Consider the following 23138-nt stretch of genomic DNA (forward strand, 5'->3'; position numbering starts at 1 on the left):
TCAACGATGGTGCCCTCTCCCTGTCCCTAGCTGGTCTTGATGTTTCCAAGGTCAAAAGTCTACCTGACATTCTACAACCTTCTCTGATGTTCACGGTCTTGCTTTCTGACCATTTCACTTCCAATATGGGGCTCTACCAACTCCTCTGGGAGGGGGCAGCATGACTCCTCAGGCGGCTCACTGCCTAGGAACTCCCTTTCCAAAGTACCTACCATACCCTGCATACCAGGCTCAAAGAACCAGCGGCCCGGAGCAGATTCTCCAGTCCTACAGCATCTTGGAGATAAACAAGACCATCAGCATCTTAAAGTCTCTGAGAACTTCACAGTAAAGAAACCAGTTTAATCATTTCCTTCCTTTATTTATCCAAGAAGCCCTTCCAGTGATACCCCACCCCAACTAATTCTCAAAGTTATCAAATCATAGAAAACGCTGGTTATTCCTGCATTTTAACCTTATATAAGTTGGGCAAATCTCTTGAACTCCGGGTATTAAATGGGGCCCAGTCACAGCGAATCCCAGATCTATTCTCAATTCCCTCCTCCCCAGCCCACCATGAACATGCACACACGCATGTGTTCATATATGCATACGTGCGTGCACACACACGTCAATACTGGTTTACGCACGGTTTCTCTTGCAGCTAGGGGTAATTGCATGACACAGTGCTGCTCTGGGGGGTTGTTAATAAAAGATCACTGAAGGCTTGTGGTAAAGATTTTGCATCCCTAATGAAAAGAGCAGACATATCTCCTGCTCCCTCTCTCTTCTTCCTTTAGATATAGCTGTGTGTTTAGAGCTGTGACAAGACTTACAGTCCCAAGAGAAAGGCCAAAGACTCACAGAGATGCTGACTGTCAGATCAGAGAAACAAAGGAAGCAGCCACCCACCTCTCAGCTTCTGGAAATATGAGAAAAATCAGCCTGAGACGTTTAAACCACATTAATTGCTATTTCGTTAACTGCAGCAGAAAACATTCCTCACTGATACATTAAGAGATGAATTTAATCTCCAGATCCCCCATTATGGGTTTTCTGATTCTAGAAATTTTTCTTCCAGGTGGTGTTTGCCCTTCTGCCATATAACTTGACCTTACCCTTTAAGTTGTAATTAGGACCAGGCACAGCTGGACTGTCTCATGCTATAAGGAATCAGCCCCGTGGACAGACATGACCTAGATGAGCTTTCCAGACTGCAAATTCTCAGCTGAAGCCTTCCACCCATTTTTACTGCTTGCCCGTTGTATCTCCCATAAGCAATAAAATAAACATTTCCTATTTAGATGCAAAGCCTTGGCTAGAAACAGCACTGAATGCTTCCATCGGAGACCACTGAATAAGGGGAAAGAAGTCTTTCTGTGGAGGATAAGCAGGAATACAAAGAAGTAATTAACTCATACCAAGACAGAGGACATGCAGTCTCCCTGGAGGAAGATGGCATCTGAGGTCAGACCAAGACTCACAGTATCACCTCTGAGAATCTGTGTCAACCTCTCTGAGCCCACGCTTCCTCATCTGAAATATGGATGTGATGACATCAGCATCACCAGGAGGATGCAAGAGGAAGACAAATCTGGAAGCAGCCATCCTGATGTCTGTCACCCAGGGGCAAGTTGTGATGGCTTGTTCAAAGAGCAGAGGTGTCTGTTTGATGGGGCATCTCATGGCCAAGGGTGAGGGGAAAGGAGAGAGAATGAGTGAATGTCTTTCACTTACGAGTTCTGCAGAAATAAGTCAGAAAGACCATAGGATGGTTATTTTCGAAAGCTGTCTTTCATTAAAGCTCATACAAGCCAATAATGACACCTGCCTTTACAGACATACACTCAGGCTGACAACAGTAAAGGTGTCAGATACTTTATGAATATAGGGGTACTGGGGGAAATTTATGAAGGTATATCTAACTTGAACCAACCATGGGTAGAGGTTTCTAAGAGCTTGACATATTAGTGCAAACTGATTTTTTCCCCAAAAAAACCATTTTTGGGCTATCTGGTGAACAAAATCCTGAGAAAGTACTTCCATGTAATTCTTTCACTTAATCAGTTGGAATCTTTATCGATGGGGATCCCCGAGGGTGACAAGCAGAAAAGCAGATGACAAGGAGATGGGCTATAAACGTGCGTAAAACAGGGAGGGACTATAAACAATGAATCTTGGAACACTACATCAAACACTAATGATGTACCGTACAGTGACTAACATAACACAATAATAAAAAATACATATCCAAAAAAAAGGGAGCGACCATTTCCTGAGGGGTTGCCATATGTTGGGCCTTGCTGCCAAGAACTTATGTATATTACCTAATTTAATTCTTACAACAAAACTACAGGATGAGGATGAGTAGTGTTCAGGTATGCTTTATGGAAGGGACACATTCTCGAAGACCTCAAATAATAGAAAATGTGCATAATTCAAGAGTAATCTTAACAAAGGATGGCGTCTATCCATCTTTATAAGCCAAAGCAGCACCAACTGTGGCAAAAGCAGATTTATTTAAAATCTCAAATCTGTCTTTGGCAATAAAAAGGAACGAGGTCCTGATACAGGCTCTATACAACACAGATGCACCTTGTCAACACGATGTTGTGTGAAAGAAAGCAGCCACAACATACCACAGACTGTGTGTGCCCATTTCTGGGAAACATCCAGAATAGGCAAATCCATAGAGGCCAAAAAAAAAAAAAAATAGTAGATCTGTGGTCTCTTGGGGCTGAGGACTTGGGGGAGGAAATGGAAAATGACTTCTAATAATTACTGGGCTTCCCAGGGGGATGATGGAAATGGTCCTAAATTAGTGCACAAATGAGATTTTAAAAATATTTCCATGCTGCATCATTTCAAATTTGCCTAATTCTAACTCATGCAGGAGGCTGCCATCTTGGATTATCACCAATGCAAAATAAGGAGCTAGACACTGAAATTCACACAGCTGATAAGAGAAAGAGCCAGGATTGGAACTTGGCTTCACTGGTTGGCAGAGTTCTTCCCTCCCCCATGAGGCGCAAGGTAATGGCACCATGCCCTACCATTGGGCAAACAAGTGGGTGGTAATGGCTAATGTTTATGGCACATGTAGTATTCATTTTGTTAGGAGGGTGCTCTAGGCTTGATAGCTATTTTCTCATTGAACAGCTACCCCTGGTGGGGGGCACCACCATTATCCCCATTTTGCAGAAGTGTTACCGACCCAAATCTCCAAGAGGTAAAACGTCATGTTCAAGCACTCTCTGTTAGCAGCAGAAATCTAACAGAAAACTAGATCTTTGGGTCACAGGAGCCAGTGGTCTCGGTCTCAAGCCCTGGGCTGCATTCTTGTGAGAACATATTGATCTCCCAGATGAACTGACAGGTGTATCCTCAGGATGTATTTCCAGTTGACTCACTGGCAAGCAAAAATATTAATATTCTCTGAAAATCTCCTAGAGCCCTCTTAACATTCCTTGTATCCCTCCCCGCCCTCCCTAGACCTTGGGACGTGGCCGAGAGGCCAGCGTGTGGATGTAAACGGCAGCCACAGGATGACGTGTGTTATTGGAGTATTTTCAGACAATCAGGGCTGGACTATGATCTGAAATTACTAGGATAAATGACAACCAATACCACTATGCTGAGGAAGTTTCCATCATGGGGCACTGAGTAGGTTTTTGATCTAATAAGGGATACCTAATGACAGAAGCCTCAGAACGCTTTCTAGAAAGAACTCTAAGATAATAGAGGAGACAAAGATTATTTTTGTTCCAATAAAGACTCAATTTTCTAATTACCATACACAAACCGATGGCATGAAATACGAAGAGAAGAGTAAGTGGGTTCGAATGTCTTGGGCAGCATAGCGCAGCAGTTAAAAAGCATGCCTTGGAGTCAGATTGTCTGCGCTGTAATTCTTACTGGGTGAGTGACACTGGATATGTCAGCTGTTACTAGATTTGGTGACAAATACCGAGAAACCCACATGGAAGTGAGCTAAATGGGACAGAAGTTCATTGCTGCTGTCTCATGCGAAATAATTCCGGAGAGGGCTAGTATAACATTCCATGGGCAATGGAATCAGTCTCTGTCTTCCATCATGGTTTTCATCCTCGAAGACACCTTACAAAGCACAGGGGCTGCCTGAGAGCTTGCCCTCACCACCTCATTCTAGCCAAGACAAAAGGGCATTCTTCCCAGACCCTGCGGCTCCCAGCTGCCCCCGGGAGCATCGCAAAATGCCATGTTTCTAGCTCGCTCACTGGCCAGTACTTCAACACATGGCCACACTGAGCTGTAAGCGAGCCTGGGTCGTAGAGTTTTCCCAGGGACTGGACTCACGGCTGCTGGTACAATGGGGTCTGCTCCTCACAGAGAGCAGGATGGATACTGAGGGAGAGGTGTTTGCTGTGCTGCACAAATTGCTCCCTAACCTCTCTAGGCTTTGGTGTCCTCACTGGCAACATGAGATGCTCATGCATTTGCTTCGTAGAATCACACGACATGGGTCCATGGGAAAACGCATGGGAAGTCTTGACATGAGGTCCCCCTCTCCCCCAAGCCGTGCTCACTGTCACCTGCTGCTACACACTATGGGACCTTCCTGAGAAGAGCAGGTTCTGGCCATCGCCCATCCTGGGACTCACCACAAAGAGGCACTAACCGAGGTCGACAATCATCCAGCCTCCAGATCTAGACTTTGTAACCAAAACTTCATTTTCTCCTTCTAGGGCAGGTTTTCTTGACCTTGGCACTATGGCCATCTTGAGCCAAATAATTCTTCATTGTGGAGACTGTCCTGTGTGTTCTAAGATGTTCTGCAGTGTCCCTGGCCACTACCAAATACCCACTAGATGACAGGTGCAACCCCCTCCCCCAGTGTGGCCACCGAAAGCATCGGGGGTAGGGGTGGGGGTGGGGGAGGGCAAATCATCTGCAGCCGGGCCACTCCATGGTGTCTGAACCCACATGATGTGTTTCTTTGACAGCAATGGCACAGGTCTCTTGGATTATCTGTTTCAAGTGCATGGGTCAACATTTCCAGTTAAAACTTGGCACATGGCACTTTCCTAAACTAGTGGAAATCTAAGCACCCGGGCTTGGGTGATGTGTCACGCACAAAAAGGACCTGGCTAACTCAATTTCCTATATGTAAGTTACCGTTCAAGCCCTCACCTCTAGCCCTGGCTTAGGACTTTGCTGTGAGCCAAGGAGCACAGAACCTTCTCAGCAGAAGGGAGGGGGTCAGGTGGCCGAAGCAAGAACCGAAGCAGAGGGATGGACGGCCAGAACCTCAGTGAGCCTGGTTTTTATGGCCCTCCGTCATTCTGAAAAGAGACCTTTCTTAAAGGCGTAGAAGCCGACCACAGAAACACGAGCCCCCACCCTATCCTCCCCACCAGGAGGGTCTCCAGATTAGCAGTGCCCCCCCCTTTTAAAAGATTTTATTTATGTATTTGACAGAGAGAGATCACAAGCAGGCAGAGAGGCAGGCAGAGAAAGAGGGGGAAGCAGGCTCCCCGCTGAGCAGAGAGCCTGATACGGGGCTTGATCCCAGGACCCTGCGACCATGACCTGAGCCGAAGGCAGAGGTTTTAACCCACTGAGCCACCCAGGCGCCCCGTAGCAGCCCCTTCTAATCACAAACACAGCGGATAAAAACTGTGGCACCCTGAACACACATAGAAAACCAGAGTGGGAAGAAAGCACTGAAAACCCCCCAAACCAAACTTTTGAGAAATCTTTGAAAAGAGCCAATCTTCTGAATAATAAAATAGCTTTGGGTACTATGCTTGGCCTGAAAAAAAAAATGCAGCCATAATTACAGCAAGAAAGCTGTAAGTCTATTAAAATTTTTTCTTTGATACTGGAAAACTCAATTCATGACCTATATTTTATAAAACATATACTTGAAAGGGATTTTATATGCCCTGTTCCCAGTGAGCTCAGAATATTGAATCTCTTCCATTTACTCATGAAGGGAGGCGGTTCTATACATAAATTACTCAGGACATCTTTTAGTATCCTGTACATATATTAAGGAGAAGGGGTTCAAAAGTATTTGTACAGATAGATGGAGACAGCACTCTGCACTCCGGCCCTCGCAGGGATGGTATTCTTAGCACAACAGGGCTGCAGTAAAAGCTGCTTTATCAAGCTCTCTGCCGATTATAAATCTTTTCTAACTGACATTTGTAGACTGTCTTGATTGATGGTCTGTCGTGCCTTATGAATCTTCTAGAAGGGTCCTCCTGGAGCCTCTCCCAAGCTACCGCTAGGGGGAGGATCCGGCTCTGTTTGAGAAGGCCACCGCCAGTCACGGGGGCTGCACTGAGTTCCCTGACCAGCTGAGCTACAGGAAGATGCCTTCCCCTCTCTCCTCTCCTCCATCTACACACACACACACACACACGCCCTACACACGCGAGAACACACACACACATATATACACACCCATGCTCACATATGCGTACAAGAGAATGTTCTCCAGACTCAGGGTGGCAGATCTGACTTCACATTTTCCTGGATGACGGCGTTAAAGGACAGTGGGTGTGATGAATGGAAAGGAAATGAAAGGACGCAGGCGTTCGTCTGAATGTGAATCCCGGCTGTCATCTCCTGTTGGCTGTGTGACTTTGGGGAAGTCACCGAAGCTCCCTGAGCTTCTGTTTCCTCAGTCGCAGAGAATTGTAAGGATTTCATCGAGAGGCAGATATAAAACCTAGACTAATACCCAGTACTAGAAAAATTATACTGGTTACTACCACTGTTTCCTTACCTGGGGCGGGTACCCTTGTCCCCCCCTCGCTCCTAGTGAGATGCTCCCAGGGCCCTGCCTTTCCCCAGCACAGCAGGCTGAATTTCTCTTGTGCTTCCCTCCAGTCCGACTCTAGGAAGTCAGGGAGGCCTGTGTCTGTTTCATGCGACACCCTGACCCAACGTCATCCTTCCTGAGCAGCAACATGTTCTCGTACCTGAGAGGTACTCCAGAGGTATTGCCAAAGTAATGAATGAACGGCCAGTACAGACAACATTTATTTAAAAATCAAACTAAAAAGGAAAGGTTCGGGTGATTCATACTTCCTACCATTTGGGCCTGTTTGTTCCTGCATGAAATATACCGAGTGGCTACCGGGTGTCTGGAATTCCACGGGATGCGGAAAATTAAGAATGAAGAGAAGATGATGCGGTCCCCCTGGTCTGCAGCTTATGCCATAGAAAGAAAACTGAAGGTAAAATCTAGTTTGTACTTGGGGAAAATTTATAAACCTATTAAGGTTTACAGGATTACCCTAATTCCCTATGGATGGCACCGGCTGTAGTAATCCGGGACCAGAAGGAGAGTCAACATTTGGTCCTGTCCCATCCATTATGGGTTCACACAAAATCTCATATGGCGTCTTCTTGCCACCGTCACTTCCCATCCCGTCCAGGCCACCGTGTCATCAAGTCTGGGTTACTGGAGTAGCCCTTTTGCCTGCCCCTCCCCCACCGCAACATGGAAGAGCTCACATCCTCTTTGAACAGTAAGATCAGATTTTACCACTGTCCTCTTTAAACCACCCAAAGGGCTTCCTACTAAATTTAAAATATAATCAAAACTTATGGAGTTCTAATCCAGGGTTCTGCAAAACTTTTCTGTAAAGAGCAAAGGAAAAAAATATATATATTTTTAAAAGATTTAAAAATATTTTAAATATATATTTCATTTTTTAAAAATGTATCCGTATTTAGGTTATGTATATATCTGGCTCTGTGGGACATATAATCTGTGTTCCAACTATTCAGGTCTAACGGCAGCTCTTGAAAAGAGCCACAGCCAAGGCTTAAATGGATGGACATGGCTGTGTTTCAATAAAACTTTATTCATTTTCTTAAAAAAAAAAAAAAAGAAAACAGAAGGTGCAACAGCTTTGGCCCATGGCCCACGGTTGGAGAGTTCTGTTCTGATCCTACGTTTTCCCATCTCCTTGAATTCCTCTGCCCTTCTTCGTGCCGAACTCCTTCCCCCATGCTGGCCTCTTCTCTGTCCCTCTGTCTGTCCTGCCTGCCTCAGTCAGACCTTTGCACTTTCTGATCTCTCTGCCTGGAACGTACTGGCTCGATGCCTTTACAATCGTAGGCTTTTATCCTCAGTGGTCTCAGCCTGAATGTCTTAGAAAGACCTTAGAGGGGTCTTTCTTGACCTCTCCTTCCTTACGTCACATCACCTTGCCTTATTTTATCCAAATTAATTAAATTATCTTTTGCTTCATTGGTAATTATTGCTCTGTTTCCAGGAAAATGCAAATGTCTTAAGAGTTGAGTCCTGGGGGCACCTGGGTGGCTCAGTGGGTTAAAGCCTCTGCCTTCGGCTCAGGTCATGATCTCAGGGTCCTGGGATCGAGCCCCGCATCAGGCTCTCTGCTCAGCGGGGAGCCTGCTTCCTCCTCTCTCTCTGTCTGCCTCTCTGCCTGCTTGTGATCTCTGTCTGTCAAATAAATAAAAAAATTTAAAAAAGAAAAAAAGAGTCGAGTCCTACGTATTCTTGGCCAGTGCCCCATCGCTAGCACCTAGAGCATTCTCGGATTCAGAGAAGCCGCCCAAGAAATATTTGTTGAATGGTTTAGCTGAACGAAATGGTCAGCAAGAATTGAAGAGTTTCTCTGAAATTATAACTCTTTAATGCCCTTGTGGATGTGCTACTGGGCTTTACTCAGCTGCTGCATGAAAAGTTCTGAGGCTACTCAGAGCAGATCTTTCCGTATGAGGGATGGATTCCAAGGCTTTGGTGTCCGCCATGCTCTGCGCTGTAACAACTCAAGGACTTTCTCATTTTTATTGTGCAGTTGCTCAACTGTCATCCGATTTCCATTTTGGCTAAGAACTCCCGTCAGATTTATTCTTTCAAAAGGTTATGGAATGATCACCAGGTTTCTGAAGCTACTGATGCTTCTTTTCCCTCCCTCCATGTCAAAGTGTGATTTCATTTTAATTAGGCTAATTTTTTATTTAATTGTTCACTATTTGATGTCATAAATCCTTCTTTTCCCCCAGTGTAGGGGGGTAGACAGACGACTCCCAGCTCAGCTCTGAAGTCTATGCAACAAATTAGTGGGGCATGGCTGCCAAGTGCTTCTTTTTAGGAGGGAGTAACCTCCGTGACCATGAGAGTCATAGATCTTCAGTTCCCCAGGTTATCCTCAGTGCCCCGAATGCAAAGATCTGACATAAAGGAATAGGAGGCTGGAGGGCTGGCAGTGGGGAGACAGACACACAAGGCTGACCAGAAACAAAGACTTCCTCTTGGAGAGAAGCAGGATTCAAGAAACAACGTGTCGTCTGCCTCTTGAACTGGTCCCCAACCCCCATGGAACCCTAAATTCCTTATATAGGAATTTAGCTAGAGGGAGGGCTAGGGATAAACATGAGAAGACTGGTTTTCAAAGTTGTCCACACAGAAGATGAAACACAGTCTTAGTGGCTGGGGATCCTTTTAACAGAAATAGGGGGTCCAGGCTTTCTCGCACGCCTCACAAAGTCTTATAGTATTTCAAAGCCGCCAGTGGGCCTGTGTCAATCGGTCTAAAACGTGCCGTGGTGTCCATCAGAGAGGGACTGGGGTAGAAAGGAGGGAACATTAGAGGCTATGACAAGGTTATTGATCGGTTTGGTCTGGAGCCCTCGTAAGACACCACTTGGGGTACCGACAGGGTTATGAGCAACTTGGGAGAGATTCCGTTTCTTGAGTAGCTAGCAAGGTTCAGATAACTCAACACTTTTGATATACTTTACTTCTGGAATTTACCAGACGTCTCTGATTGGATTGTGTAACTCAAATTTTGTTTTACAGTCAGCGGCGCTGGAGGGATCTGTACCGTAAATCCAGTGCAGCCTAACGCAACCTGGATGGCACCACAGCACAGCAATGACAGCCGACCCTCAGCCCCTTCCCTCAGCTAAGACTCCGATGACAGCCCCAGCAGAGGAGCAGGACCCACCACTACAGTCCTCTTCTTGACCACCGAATCCAGGGAGGTTCCAGAGCAAGGCAGTTCACGACCTACTGATAGAGTATGTGCAACGACCATGAAGGTGTAGAGACTTTGGGTATAATCCAGAAAAACAAATTAACAGAAAGTTCCCCAGCATGTTCAAATGTGAAGGCAAAGGCTACGGTTTATCCTCAAGCATGAGCTTGGCCAAGATGCAGATACGATCCTTTGGTCAGAAGCACCACCTCGACACACATGAAAATGTAATAAGCACATCCTCTTTCCGTCCATCCCACATGGATGGATTTGTCCTAAAGACTGTCACGCACATAGGAAGAGATGTGTTCTCTCCCGTAGAGCTGATTGTAAGTACGGAAAAGTGAAAAAACTTAAATCGATACGGAATGGCTAACTAGACGATGGCAGATCCAAACACGAGCTGTTTAAAACAATGATGTGGCTTGACATTTATTGATTTACAAAAAAGTCCATGCGGCCCTGCAGAGTAAAGATGGCGAGTTACAGCAAGGAACATACGGCTCCGTTTCTATCAAACTGTATAGCGTGTCCCTCAGCGTGGACATGCCCAGACAGAGCCCTGGAAGTCCTCCCACCAAGATGGCGCCTGTGGTTTTCTCTGGATGGTGAGATTTGAGGGTGATCGGATTTTTTTTTCCTTAAAAAAGGCGAAGAAAAGCAGAATTGCTTAATTTTTAGAAGAAATACATCTTCTTAAGAAAACAAGCAAAAAATCCCAATAGTCATGTGCCCAGTATTCCAGAACCTGGAGGACTGATTGGGATGGTTGAGAAAGAAGGAACGTGCCACGTGGACGTCCAAAAGTAGCCGCGAGAGAGAACTGGACAGTTCGGCGGACAGAGAAGCCACACTGCAGTTACCAGGACAAGTGAACAGGGAGCCAGGAGGGGCTTTACGGCTAGGTCACACTGACAGCCTGAGGACCGAGCCAGGGCTCAGATAGTGACTGTCACCTATGAAACCATCGTGATGCAGCCTGAGCTGTTTTGGAAACTAGAGAGGACCAGGCCGTGCTAAGCTCTCAGGACAGGCTCTTCTCCCAAAGGCCAACGGATCGGACATTTTCCCTCATGTCTGCCATGGTTGGATTTTTTTAAAAAATGAAAGTACTGAGTCTTATATAACAGAAACACAAGGGGGATCCCAGAGGAAAAACAAAAGACCAAGGCCTCCTCTTCAGGCAGCAGATCTTCAGGGAGGCTGGGGCGTGCCCCTCTGGGACAGGCGTCCCATGACCCCCGGCGGGATCACAGCGCTGCCCACACTTCGGTTCTTACTTGTTGCCGGTCTCCCTGCTTGGCTCTGTAAACCGGGAGGGGATGAGCAGCTTGGAACAGGCCCCCAGGCGCACTCTCAGAGCTCAAAATAGGGCTGGCGCCGTGCAGGTGCTCAGAAGTGGCCCCGGACGGAAACAACAGAGGGAGCAAGACAGGAAGCCGGAGAGGGCAAGGGCAGCTGTGCCCTCAGAAGTCAGAAGAGGGTTTAGCGGCTCATCTCTGCTCTTCTCCACCTGCTCCAGGTGACGTGTCATCCCTCTTAGGAGTCACAACGTGCACCTCTGGGTCCTGACCCCTATTTAAAGAGAAAGTTCTGGGCTCCTGGGGGGCTCAGCCGGTTAAGCGTCTGACTCTTGGCTTCGGCTCAGGTCGTGATCTCAGGGTCGTGAGATCGAGCCTGGCGTCAGGCTCTGTGCTCAGTGTGGAGTCTGCTTATCCTTCTCTCCCTGCTTTTTCCCTGCGCTCTCTCTTTTGAATACATAAATACAATCTCTAAAAAAAATTTAAAAATATTAAAATAATGAGAAAAGTCAATGTAACATTGGTCCTTTTTGGTCATGCCTTTTAGGGACTAAGGTATTTCCTCTCTTCACCTCCCACCCCTAACATTCCTCAAAGCCACTCTGTCCATCCAGGTGGTGGGTGCCTTCCTCCAAGCTGCCCCTGCTCACATTCAGGGTGGTGGTGGTGGGGGGGGAAGAGCATGGGGGGCGGGGCCTGCAGAAGGCCCACCCCCACCCCCCGCCCCTGCAGATAGCTCCTGCAGCCTGTTGGAAGGCTGCCCCCTGCTGGTAGTCCGCAATGGCCAAGGGTGCCTGGGAATTGAAGTTCCTCTGGGGGGGTAGTTTGTGGCCAGTATCTGAGGGGTACGTGGGGATGCATATTCCAGCTCCCTGGGGCTGGGGTAACTCTGATGTGTACGTGTTCATGTTATTTCCTAGGGAACCCCCCAACCCCCCCACCAAGAGATCAAGCTCACAATTGCCCACCCTGGTATCTGGCTTCCCTTACCTGGAGCCCGCCTCAGCCAGCATCCTGCACCTCCCAGGTAAAACACATGCCCTCAGGCCTCATTCCAGGGGCTCGTGGTTGACCCTTCTCCACGGTGCCCAGAAGACCACTGGTGGAAAGACACTGGGGGGTTGGTGCCAGTAGGCACTGTGGGGTCCTGCCATGTGTATCCTCCAGGAACTCCAAGGGTCCCAGCCCTCTGTCCCCACTCATGAAGTCCCGGGCTGCCTTGGGCATTCAGAAAACCCCAGGCTTGCGCAGAGCTCTGGCTGTCCTTCCCCCACCAACCCAGAGCAGCCAGGGCCGGGACTAGGGTCCCATAAATCAATGCCTCGGGACTCCACGAAAGGAATAGCTCATCATTTGTGAAGTTCAAAGACCATTATTTTCTGTTGATCTTCCCTCATCCAGTTACTGATTCCCTAAAACAATCCCCTGGAGTTCAGTGCCGAGCAGCTGGAAACGGTCTCCTGTCTGCAGGCCAGATAAATACGGGTGACCTTCCTCCATGACGGATTGGTGCTGATGGCACATCCAGGTCCGCCGGAACATGAAAATGACGCTCGGTTGTTGGGAGATGAATGTCCCTGCGCACAAACTGCCTGTGTGCCTCAGCTCCCTGACATGGTACGTTGCAGGAATCATAAGAATTAAAGGGGGCATTAAGGACGCACAAGCATCTCTTGAACCTTGGTTCATGCTGAGGGAAGCAGCGTCTCAATTAAGGCGAGCATACAGTCCTCCGGGGCGGGGACGATCATTCACCCACCCCATCTACAGACAAGGTGACTGAGGCTTCTAGAAGGTTCAATCGGCTGCCCAAGGTCTCACCTGGTTAAGGAGCTGAGTGGAGCATCAAACCAAGCCTGGGCCACAGTACTGAGCTCAGGACCATAACTGGGGGAGTGGGGGAAGGGCTCACCGCAAAAGGAAAATGCAGGCCTCCTTGTTCGATACTTAAGAATTTCAAGGTGGTGATGGCAGAGCCTGATGCCAAGCATAGGCCTCTGTGAAGCTGTGTAGGTCACACCCCACGAAGCTGGCCCTGATGACTTAAACTCAGAAGAAAGCACTATGAGTGAGAACCAGGCCCACGTGTGACCCTGTTCAACCCCAGAGACCGAGCAGCAGGTATAAGGAGGGACTTGAGGAGCTGACTATTTGGTCAGAAGAGTGTTTTACTCGGTTTCTCTGACAGAGCGAGTACTTGCCCTCCAGCTGGGACCGCAAAGAGTCCACGGTCAAGAACGGGAGGGAAGGTGGCCAGGGCCAACACGTCCACAGGAGACAGTCCAGGCCTTGAGCCAGAGACGCGGACCCGGATTCTAACTCAGCCACCAGCTGTGGGATTTTGGCCAAGCATCTGGATCTCTTTGAGGTTCACGCTTCTCCTATGTATGCTAGGGAGAGCATATCCACCTCTCCGGGGAGGGAACGGCGTGGCGGAGGCAAGGACATTGGTCGCAGAGATCTCAGCACACGGTAAGCACTCAACCCCGTGCTGTCGCGGTTGGATGGCTGTCTTCACCAGGAAGCCTGCGCAACACTTGAACGGGCACATGATGTGCAGGGGGAGGACACAGAAATGAGCCTGGAACACTGGTCCCCATCTACTGTTTATGTGAGCGGCGAAGTCACAGAACACTTTCCAGGGTCAGCATTCCCATCTGTAAAATGGATCCGCTACGAAGATTCCACCAACCACAAAGGAGCCACTGATTATTGATACCAGAGACGCTATTATTTCTACAGCCGGTCAGGGCTCCTTGTTCTAACTTGTAGCAGTTTAGGTTGGGGAAGGGGGATTGGAAAGGGATCCCAGCCCCTGCCCCAGATTCCCACCACCCACCGCCCTCACCGAGGCTTTGGGGTCGTCCTGCCTGGGATCCCTTAGGAGGCACCGAGCGATCTAAGTGGTGTTTCCTCTAAAAGTTTCCCACAACATTTCCGCACTGTTGACCCCCGATCGGACTGACTCTATCTCAGTTCCTGCTTTAAAGCCAAACCCAGAGGGGGCCGAAGAAGAAAACAATGATTCAGGCCAAATTCTGCCTGGCTGAAAGAAGCCACATAGGTATCGCATTTTTATATATTTTTATAGCATAATACTAATCATAAATAGAACTTGGAAGTGGTTTATGTTTTGCTGGAGATCCGGCCACCCTAACCGAATTACTTTGTGCTTTAAGAAATTCAGTGGACATAAAGGATTCCATTTTTCTTTGAAAATGTGACATGTATATAAAGCAATAAAATCTGAAATTCTTTCTGAAACTTTAAGGAAGGGCGCAGTGGGAGGAAAATTGGACATCGTCTAATCACATACACACATAATATACAAAGACACGCACACGCTCCCAGCCGCCTCCGACGTCAGCATCGTCATTTACATTTAGAACACTTTCCTGGCCTGGCTCGAATTCCAGTTACGTGCAGACGGGACCCACCACAGATGGAAACTGGGAATCATTTTCCCGCTCCGCTCGAACTCCAGCCTCTTTAATAGCTTTCCCCATCAGTTCCCCTGACTCGCCCCACACGCCGGCTTGTTTAAGAACATACCTGTGAACCCCAAGCCTCAGTTCCAGGATATCTCTCCCAGAAGCCCTCCTTCTATCCAAAGCAGTCTCCGGGGAGGTGAGGGACAGGTGCCACAGGAAAAGTCCGGCCGAAAGTGATCTGACCCACTTTTACCTGCGGCTCCCCATTTTCCAGGCTGGTTGCTACTCTTCTACCTGCTGGGTTCCCCGCCAAAGGCTCCCCAGCACCCACAGGCAATCCCCACCCCTTTTTACAGAATGCCTTCACCACCGGGAAGGAAGAGCTTGCCCCTGGCCCCTGGGGAGCTGAGGAAGTACAGGGGGACAGAGCTCCTTGAAGCTGGAGGGAGGTGTCACCTTGCAAACAATGACTCCTGGGGTGGTCTAGGCAGGTTACCATGACAATGCTTGCATAGCCTCATAGATCTACATGTGATTGATACGTCCCATCAATTCAGCGAAGGGGCAAAACAGAACCAGTCAAAGTAGGGCTCGGGGTTTCCATCTCCTGTCCGACCGGCTAAATGGCTTATTTGTTTGGGCACAGTCCAACCTGGCGACAGTGAGGCTCTCCCTAGGATGCTCCCTCACCCAGGGGGATTTCGAAGCTTAAAATCAAAGTCCAGGCTCATAATAGGGACTTTTGGACTTTGCTCTGTTTTTGGCCAAGCACCATACTCAGCCGTGACTTCAGCTGCCGGTCACAGAACGCTTTTACTGATATCTCTGGCGCCAAAAAAGGGAGCTCTAAATTCTACAACCTTCCCTGATGGAAAGGTTAGGTGTGGAAAAAAGATAAGAGGAGCTCTGTAGTAAGTAACATCACAGTAGGGCCTGTGTTTCCAGAGAGAAATAAAATGTCTTGCCTTTGGCCCTTTGACCGAAGACAGAAGTTTCTCCATGTACCTTGTACGTGGAGAAAGGGAAGGGAAGGAAAGGGAAAAAGGAAAGGGAAAAAAAAAGTCCTATCTGTTTTTCTTTTTTTTCTTCCCAAAATGGTTCTTATTAAAAGACAATGATGAAAGGAAGAAGCGAGAAGCTTGGGGTGAGGACCTTAATTTTCTTCAAAGCCCTGTCATACCACAAAGCTCAACCCTGGGCCCTCACAAGGGTGAGCTCCGTATTTATACAATGTCCACCACCAGCCGCGCACTAGAGACTTCGATGTTGGCCGTCCCTGAAAGGTGGCTTTCAGAGATGAGGCAAGAGCCTTCCTTCCACAGCCTCCAACACCCCCGTCCTGTTCTGAGTTACAGATCTGCAGATCTAGCTTCTACCCAGGGAGGTAACAGGTCTGTGTTGAGGCATACCAAGAAGTTGGAGCGGCAGCAAAACAGTTTCTGGAATCCCCAAAGATCACAGGATGCCACTTCCCAAGCCATTATGCTAATGTAAGCCGATTTCACATACCTGTCGGGGATCCTTCCATGACATGGCCAATGTAGGGGCCTTCCCGAAAGATCGGTCTGTTGTCATTCTGGTCAATCACGATGACTTCCAGAGGAACTGGCCCCTCGAGGGTTTTGCCGTTGACATCGGTGGTCTCCACAAATAGCTGTGGGAGCAAAGAAGTTGGGGGAGAAAGAAGGCATTAATTCATTATGAAAATGGAAGTCAGGTTCTCTGGAGAAAGTAGGTTATATCAGCAATTTCATGAGCCCTTGGCAATATTCAAACTTTGGTCTCAGTGGATAGTCACTGGAACCAGAATATAAACTAAACATTATAGGATAAACGACAAATTTCAGTTCATGTTAGGTCCCCCTTGGGAAATTCACAATTAATTCATCAAATCTGCAAAGGAAGTCCAGAAAAGAAAAAGAGAGAAAACACTCGCAATCAGCCAGAGCGGAGAAAATGTGCTTACATTGTTTCTGTTTTTTTTCTAACATCATTATGATCATTATGCTTAAAAGGAATGTTATGCTAATAAAAATAATTGACTAAACAGTTATGAACAGAGTGCATTAAGAAATAACTGGAAGTGTTTATGGTGATGTTTAGGAGAAATTTGGGTCAGTAAGTATTTATAGAGAGCCCTCCCGAGGCAAGGAGACATTTGCGGGGTCCTGAGTGCGACCCTGGGATTACTGGCCACTAGGCCAGTATAATCAAGGTGGGATTTCACAATCCTATGGGACACTTGAATACAGAGCTACCTTCAGATCTCAAGGATTAGAAAAATAATATAAAAACAAAACAAAACAAAACACCCCAGCTCTATTGTTTATCTTAGAAACAAGGGATTATGTCATGCCATTTCCCGTGAGTCTCAGCGGCCTTATGCTCTCTTTTCTTGTGCCTGATTCCACCTTGGTCTAACTGGGCAGCAACAGTAACACTTCTCGGATGTGAGTTCTGGTCCCTGTGTCATCCCTGATACTGCTGCTCTTGGGGAACGGTCCCCTTCGGTTGGAATCCCGGCCCCACTTTTCAGGAGCTAAGTGGCCTTGAGCCCTCCGCCTAGGTCTCAGATTTCCCACCTGTCAAATGAGGTTAATAAAAAACACCCACTATGAGGAATAATAATCAACATTATCCAGGGCTTACGAGGCGCTCTCTGTATAAACTCACTTGGTCTTCACTCGGTAACCCCATGCATCATTTGTGAGAACAGAATGGACACAAATTAGAGGTTAAGTGGTAGAATCTGGATTTGACCTCATGAAGTCAGTTTCCAGAGTTTATATCTTTAGCCACTCTGAACCACATTCTTTTTTTTTTTTTTAAAGATTTTATTTATTTATTTGACAGACAGAGATCACAAGTAGGCAGAGAGGCAGGCAGAGAGAGAGGGGGAAGCAGGCTCCCCGCCGAGCAGAGAGCCTGATGCGGGGCTTGATCCCAGGATCCTGCGATCATGACCCGAGCTGAAGACAGCGGCTTAACCCACTGAGCCACCCAGGCGCCCCCTGAACCACATTCTTAAAGCACTCACTCTCCTGCTCTCCCATGCTTCACCTACAGAAAACTAGATGCTCCCATGGTCACTACTGTTGTGATCACTTCCATTGTCAAAACAAGCCCAGATTAGGAAAACGACAGAGAACCACTTTTCGTTGGAATCAGCACGATCGCACCCCACCCGATGGTGCCATGAACCGGTAGCATTCTTTTGGAAAGGAGCCTCAGAACAATCCCACAAAAGCTACGAAGGACTCGTACACTTTGTTGCGTTTGGATACCGCTGCTGGGTCTGCGTGAGTCAGGTTGCACGAGTTCTATGAAACATTCACTGTTATTTCGTTACTAGAATAACCAATCACCACTGGCTTCCGCTGAATGCCCAGGGACAGGGGACAGGGGACCGAGTGTTTGTTCCAGCGTCGGAGAACACAGCCGTTAGATCAAACACTCATCCCACCGTGATGATCCACTTAGACTATTACGTGCAAACGCACAAAACAGCACGTGACTCGCGCGTGTGGAACGGGTGCGTGGGCACAGAATTTGAAGGCAGTAAGCAAAAATGAAACGAGGTATGCTTGGCTAGAAGAGTATCTTTTCCCTTTTTTCTCTTAAACATCCCTTCATTCTTTCACCAGCAAACATGCGCAGAGCGTTTTAAGATCCGTGCGCAAAGGAGAGCTCGCAGAGAGTGAACTTCTGTACTTTTTCTGCTGTTTTTTTTTTTTTTTCCCAACGCTCTGAGAATTCTACCAACCAAAGGAAAGCAAACAAAACCTTGGGGCCATTTTGTGTCATAATGACGGTGTGACCTTTTGTCCTTGCAAAATAGCGAAAAGACTTGACTTGAACTCAACCCAAAAAACCGGCGTCTAACGAGAACAACCATCTTGGATCTGAAACCGAAGCTTCCCGTGGGTTTGCGGACCGGCACCCACACGCAGGGCAGGGGGAGTGGGAGGAGGTAAACCGCCGCAGGTGCGGGGTGGCGGGGTTAACAGGCGAGGGAGCTTACTCACCAGGCTTGTCTGAGGCCGCTGCAAGATGAGGAGGTCCCCACGCCTGCCCTCCAGAATCTTACAAATTTAGAGAAGCCTTGGCAGGGCTCGGCCAAGTAGACCATCCATTTGCCCCGAGTAACACACTGCGGTCTCAAGCCTGCGTCCTTAACAATGCCTCCCACTGAGGGACTGCCGGGCGGGGGCTTATATCCAAGGACAGGGGAGGGGGAGGAGCCTCGCTGATTGCCTGAGTTTGCCTCCCAGGTCAAGTGGGGTCACGACCTTGGTCATGACCTCTCGATGACCTTCTCTAACACTTCCACACTGTACAAGTCTTGGGCAGTATCAGAAGCCACAAGTAGGGCAGAGGAAGATAGTCCCTAGGACTCCCAAATGTGCAAACTGCTGGAAGGGCCGGGGGGGGGGGGGGGGGGGGGGGGGGGGCAGACTCCAGGTCCATCTCAACATAATGGGAAGACAAACAGAAACTGAGGAGATATAATTGATTAGGATGAATGCAAAACATTGAGCTGGATGTCATGAAACCAACTAGGTAAATAAACCACTTTTAGCAGTTTGTTACAATACTACCCTGATTTTGACTCCCAGATGTTTTCGTGGAAAGCAACATCATCAGAAGCAAAGAACTTAAAAAACAGCAAAGTGTTGGTGGGGCACCTGGCTGGCTCAACTGGCAGAGCATGTGACCTTTGCTCTTGGGGCTTTAGGTTCTACACCCAACCCAAGTTGGGTGTAAATATTACTTAAAAATAAGATATTTTTAAAAAAGCAAAGTGCGGGGCGCCTGGGTGGCTCAGTGGGTTAAGCCGCTGCCTTCGGCTCAGGTCATGATCTCAGGGTCCTGGGATCGAGTCCCGCATCGGGCTCTCTGCTCAGCAGGGAGCCTGCTTCCCTCTCTCTCTCTCTGCCTGCCTCTCCGTCTACTTGTGATTTCTCTCTGTCAAATAAATAAATAAAATCTTTAAAAAAAAAAAAAAAGCAAAGTGCGCCTAAGGGACACTTACTAATTTTAAAGTCAGTTTAACAAAACATTTATTGAAATATTACTGCATGTCAGTCCCTACCATGAGTGTTACGTATCCAGCAGTCAATAAGACATTCTAGCATGAAGAGACATATATTAAGCAATGTAAAATGTATGAATAAAATAACTTCAGTTAGAGATCAGGGACATGCAGGGATAGGAGAGGCTCACATATTACAACTACATTGTCCAGTATGGAAGCCACGAGTCACATGTGGCTATTTCTTCTTTTTTAAAAGATTTTATTTATTTATTTGATGGAGAGAGAGATCACAAGTAGGCAGAGAGGCAGGCAGAGAGAAAGGAGGAAGCAGGCTCCCTGCTGAGCAGAGAGCCCGATATGGGGCTCGATCTCAGGACCCTGAGATCATGACCTGAGCTGAAGGCAGAGGCTTAACCCACTGAGCCACCCAGGTGCCCCCACATGTGGCTATTTCAATTCATACTGATAAATAAAATAAAATATCCAGTTCTTGGATTGTGCTAGCCACATCCAAGAGCTCATTAGCCACACGTAGCTACCGTACTGCACGATTCCCTAGGCGCTCTGGCTTCTCAGGCATTCAGACCCAGACCAGAATCTACACCAGGACTCTCCTGGGACTCCCTTCTTTGAACGTGGAGTGAAGTCACAACCAGCCTTCCTGGGTCTCCAGCCTACAGACGGCAGATCATGGGACTTCTCAGCCTCCATAACTGTGCGCGTCAACTGCTTATACTAAATCCCAGAGTGTGTGTGTGTGTGTGTGTGTATGTGTTTATTTCTGGGAAGAACACCAACCAGTACAGGTTTCCAGGGTATATTTTTAAATTTCTAATTAATTTATGTCACCCCATAATGGACATCTCTCAACGGTGTCTTATCCCTTTTAGGGCAAACAACAAATTCCTTTATTTGGACAAGTCTTTTTATAATCTGGCTCCAGCCCACTTCTCAAAACTCATGTCATAAGAGATCCCCTTTGTTCCTTCTGATCCAAATACACCAATCTTTTCTCTGCTCACCCCGTTCTTTCCCAGCACATATAATCCTCCTAGCTAGCACGGACTTCCTACCAGCTGTCCTGGTGAGCCCCTGCTTGGTCTTCAGATCTCAGCTCCAACATCACTGGCCAAGAAGCTCTTCCCCTTACTCCAGACTAACGAGGGCGTCCCTGATTGACACTCCCGTGGTAGTGGTGCCCTTCCTTTATAACATTTTCCATAATAGAGCTTATTTACTTGTAGGATAATTCAATTAACGTCTGCCTCTCTGACAGGTCCCACGAAGGCACAGGTGTCATGAATATTCTTGACGGATACTGAATCCTCGAGGCTGAGACCCAGTGCCTGCACCTAACAGCCACCTGCTTTGATACGGAGTGCATAAAGCTGCTTTCACACTGGCTGCATGCAGCGGCGGTGCCTCTTTAAGAGACTGGTGTCCAAAGCTTGGCCTCAGCTTTGGCCATCTGTCCTTTCTTTCCATCCCTGGCACATAAGAGCTGACAGTCCGCCCCGACTCAACGGACTATAAGTCAGTTGACTCTTTGTGTTGTCTTAATTTGTGAGTAAGAACCACAGTGGGTAAATGATACCTAAGTACATTAAATTAATTACTTGCCTTTTAAAGAAGGGAACTAACATTTATTTGGTGTCTAATACATGTCTAGGCTTTTTATGCATTGTCTCATTTGGCTCAAAACAACCTGAAGGGAAAAAAAAAAAAAAAAAAAACCACTCAGTACAGCACAACCCAGAGAAATTGAAGTACTGGTCTAGGAGCAAAAGCTAGTTTGTGATCCAGCTGGATCCAACATTAGTTCTGACTCTAAAATTCATGCTTTCTTCCACTGTGCCCTTGTTTGCTAGATGCTTTTTCATGGAATTCCCATGCACTTTTATTTCACTCTCTTTAATGGATTATTTACTTAATAGTAAATAGCTTTACATTGATTGCTATGTTTCATTGTTGCCTCATCCAAGGCAAAATTATCTATGAGTTTAGGCATATGATGAGCTTATTATAAATTTTTCCTAATAAACATGAAAATACATATTGAAATACTATCTATCTATCTCACCCTGCCACTAATAAATGTAGCTCTGAAATGACCACGGCGAATAGAATGGGGAAGGGGACACCATAGACAAATCACCCCTAATCTGTTTAAAGCAAAAATACTTTATCCAAGAGTGGAGACATGAAGGTACCCCATGAACTTGAGCTAAGTTTCCCATCTCAAGGGCATGGTACGTGGGCACCAGGTTTCCACAGAAATAAAGAAGCCCACAGAGATTTTTCTGTAAGGATGCTATCGCGAGTTTATTTATAATAGATGATCTCTCAAGCTTGAGAATGTTGGAAGATTTTTTTAAAAACCAAATTTTCCATGATGGGTATCATGTTTGTTGTCACAGGAAAGAAAAAGATAAAATGAATCCTGACTTGGTTGGTTAATGTGAAATTTAAATTGTCCTTACATTCTGCATCTGAATTCTTACGTATTTAATTGGTACAGTATCACGTTCATTTGTTACAGGCTCCTCTGATAGAGACTTATGTACTCTGCAGGGGAGAGTATACTCCAGTCCAATTAGATCATAAACAACTCGAAGGCAGGAACGCTGTTTTCTAGGTATTCCTTCTATACATAAATAGGTGCCTTGAATAAAGAAAGCACTGATAGATTTGTTTTTGTTTTGTTTTGTTTTGTTTACAAAGGGAGATGAGGGAGGGGCAGAGGGAGATGGAGAGAGAGAGAATCTTAACCAAACTTCAAGCCTAGTGTGGAGCCCAGTGTGGAGACTGACAGAAGGCTCAAGCTCACCATCTGAGATCATGACCTGAGCTGAATTCAAGAATTGGATACTTACCTGACTGAGCCACGCAGGTGCCCCACAGATAAGTTTAAAAAAAATTTTTTTTAAATATTTAAAAAATTTTTTTCAAAGATTTTATTTGACACAGAGACAGAGAGAGATCACAAGTAGGCAGAGAGGCAGGCAGAGAGAGAGGGGGAAGCAGGCTCCCCGCTGAGTAGAGAACCCGATGCGGGACTAGATCCCAGGACCCTGGGACCATGACTTGAGCTGAAGGCAGAGGCTTAACCCATTGAGCCACTCAGGCACCCCCACAGATAAGTATTTTTATTGAGTTTCTATTTGCAAGTCTCATGCTCTCCCCACCGATCAACATCTCACAAAGATCGAACCAGACTTTTCCATCAAAGACATCCTCATTGATCACTGAAATTACACTTGACATTGAATCAGAAAGCCTGCTTTCAAACTTTGGCCCTGCTACCAGAGAGTGACTATAGCTGGCAGAATAATGGTGTTCCTAAAAGTCTTCATGTCCTACTCCTTGGAACTCATGCATATATTAGTTT

The 23138-nt window shown here is 47.0% G+C and overlaps 1 protein-coding gene across 1 annotated transcript in view; it reads right to left on the bottom strand.

Annotated features, from left to right (window-relative positions):
* The window catches only part of CDH13 (cadherin 13), a 1000495-nt gene that overhangs the window by 347029 nt on the left and 630328 nt on the right, over positions 1–23138 (bottom strand). The window contains exon 6 of the mRNA XM_044255654.1: positions 16225–16369. Coding sequence (XP_044111589.1) covers positions 16225–16369 — 145 coding nt within the window. The remainder of the gene's footprint in view (positions 1–16224; positions 16370–23138) is intronic.

Source organism: Neovison vison, chromosome 7 (assembly GCF_020171115.1).
Source record: "Neovison vison isolate M4711 chromosome 7, ASM_NN_V1, whole genome shotgun sequence".
Classification (NCBI taxonomy): domain Eukaryota; kingdom Metazoa; phylum Chordata; class Mammalia; order Carnivora; family Mustelidae; genus Neogale; species Neogale vison.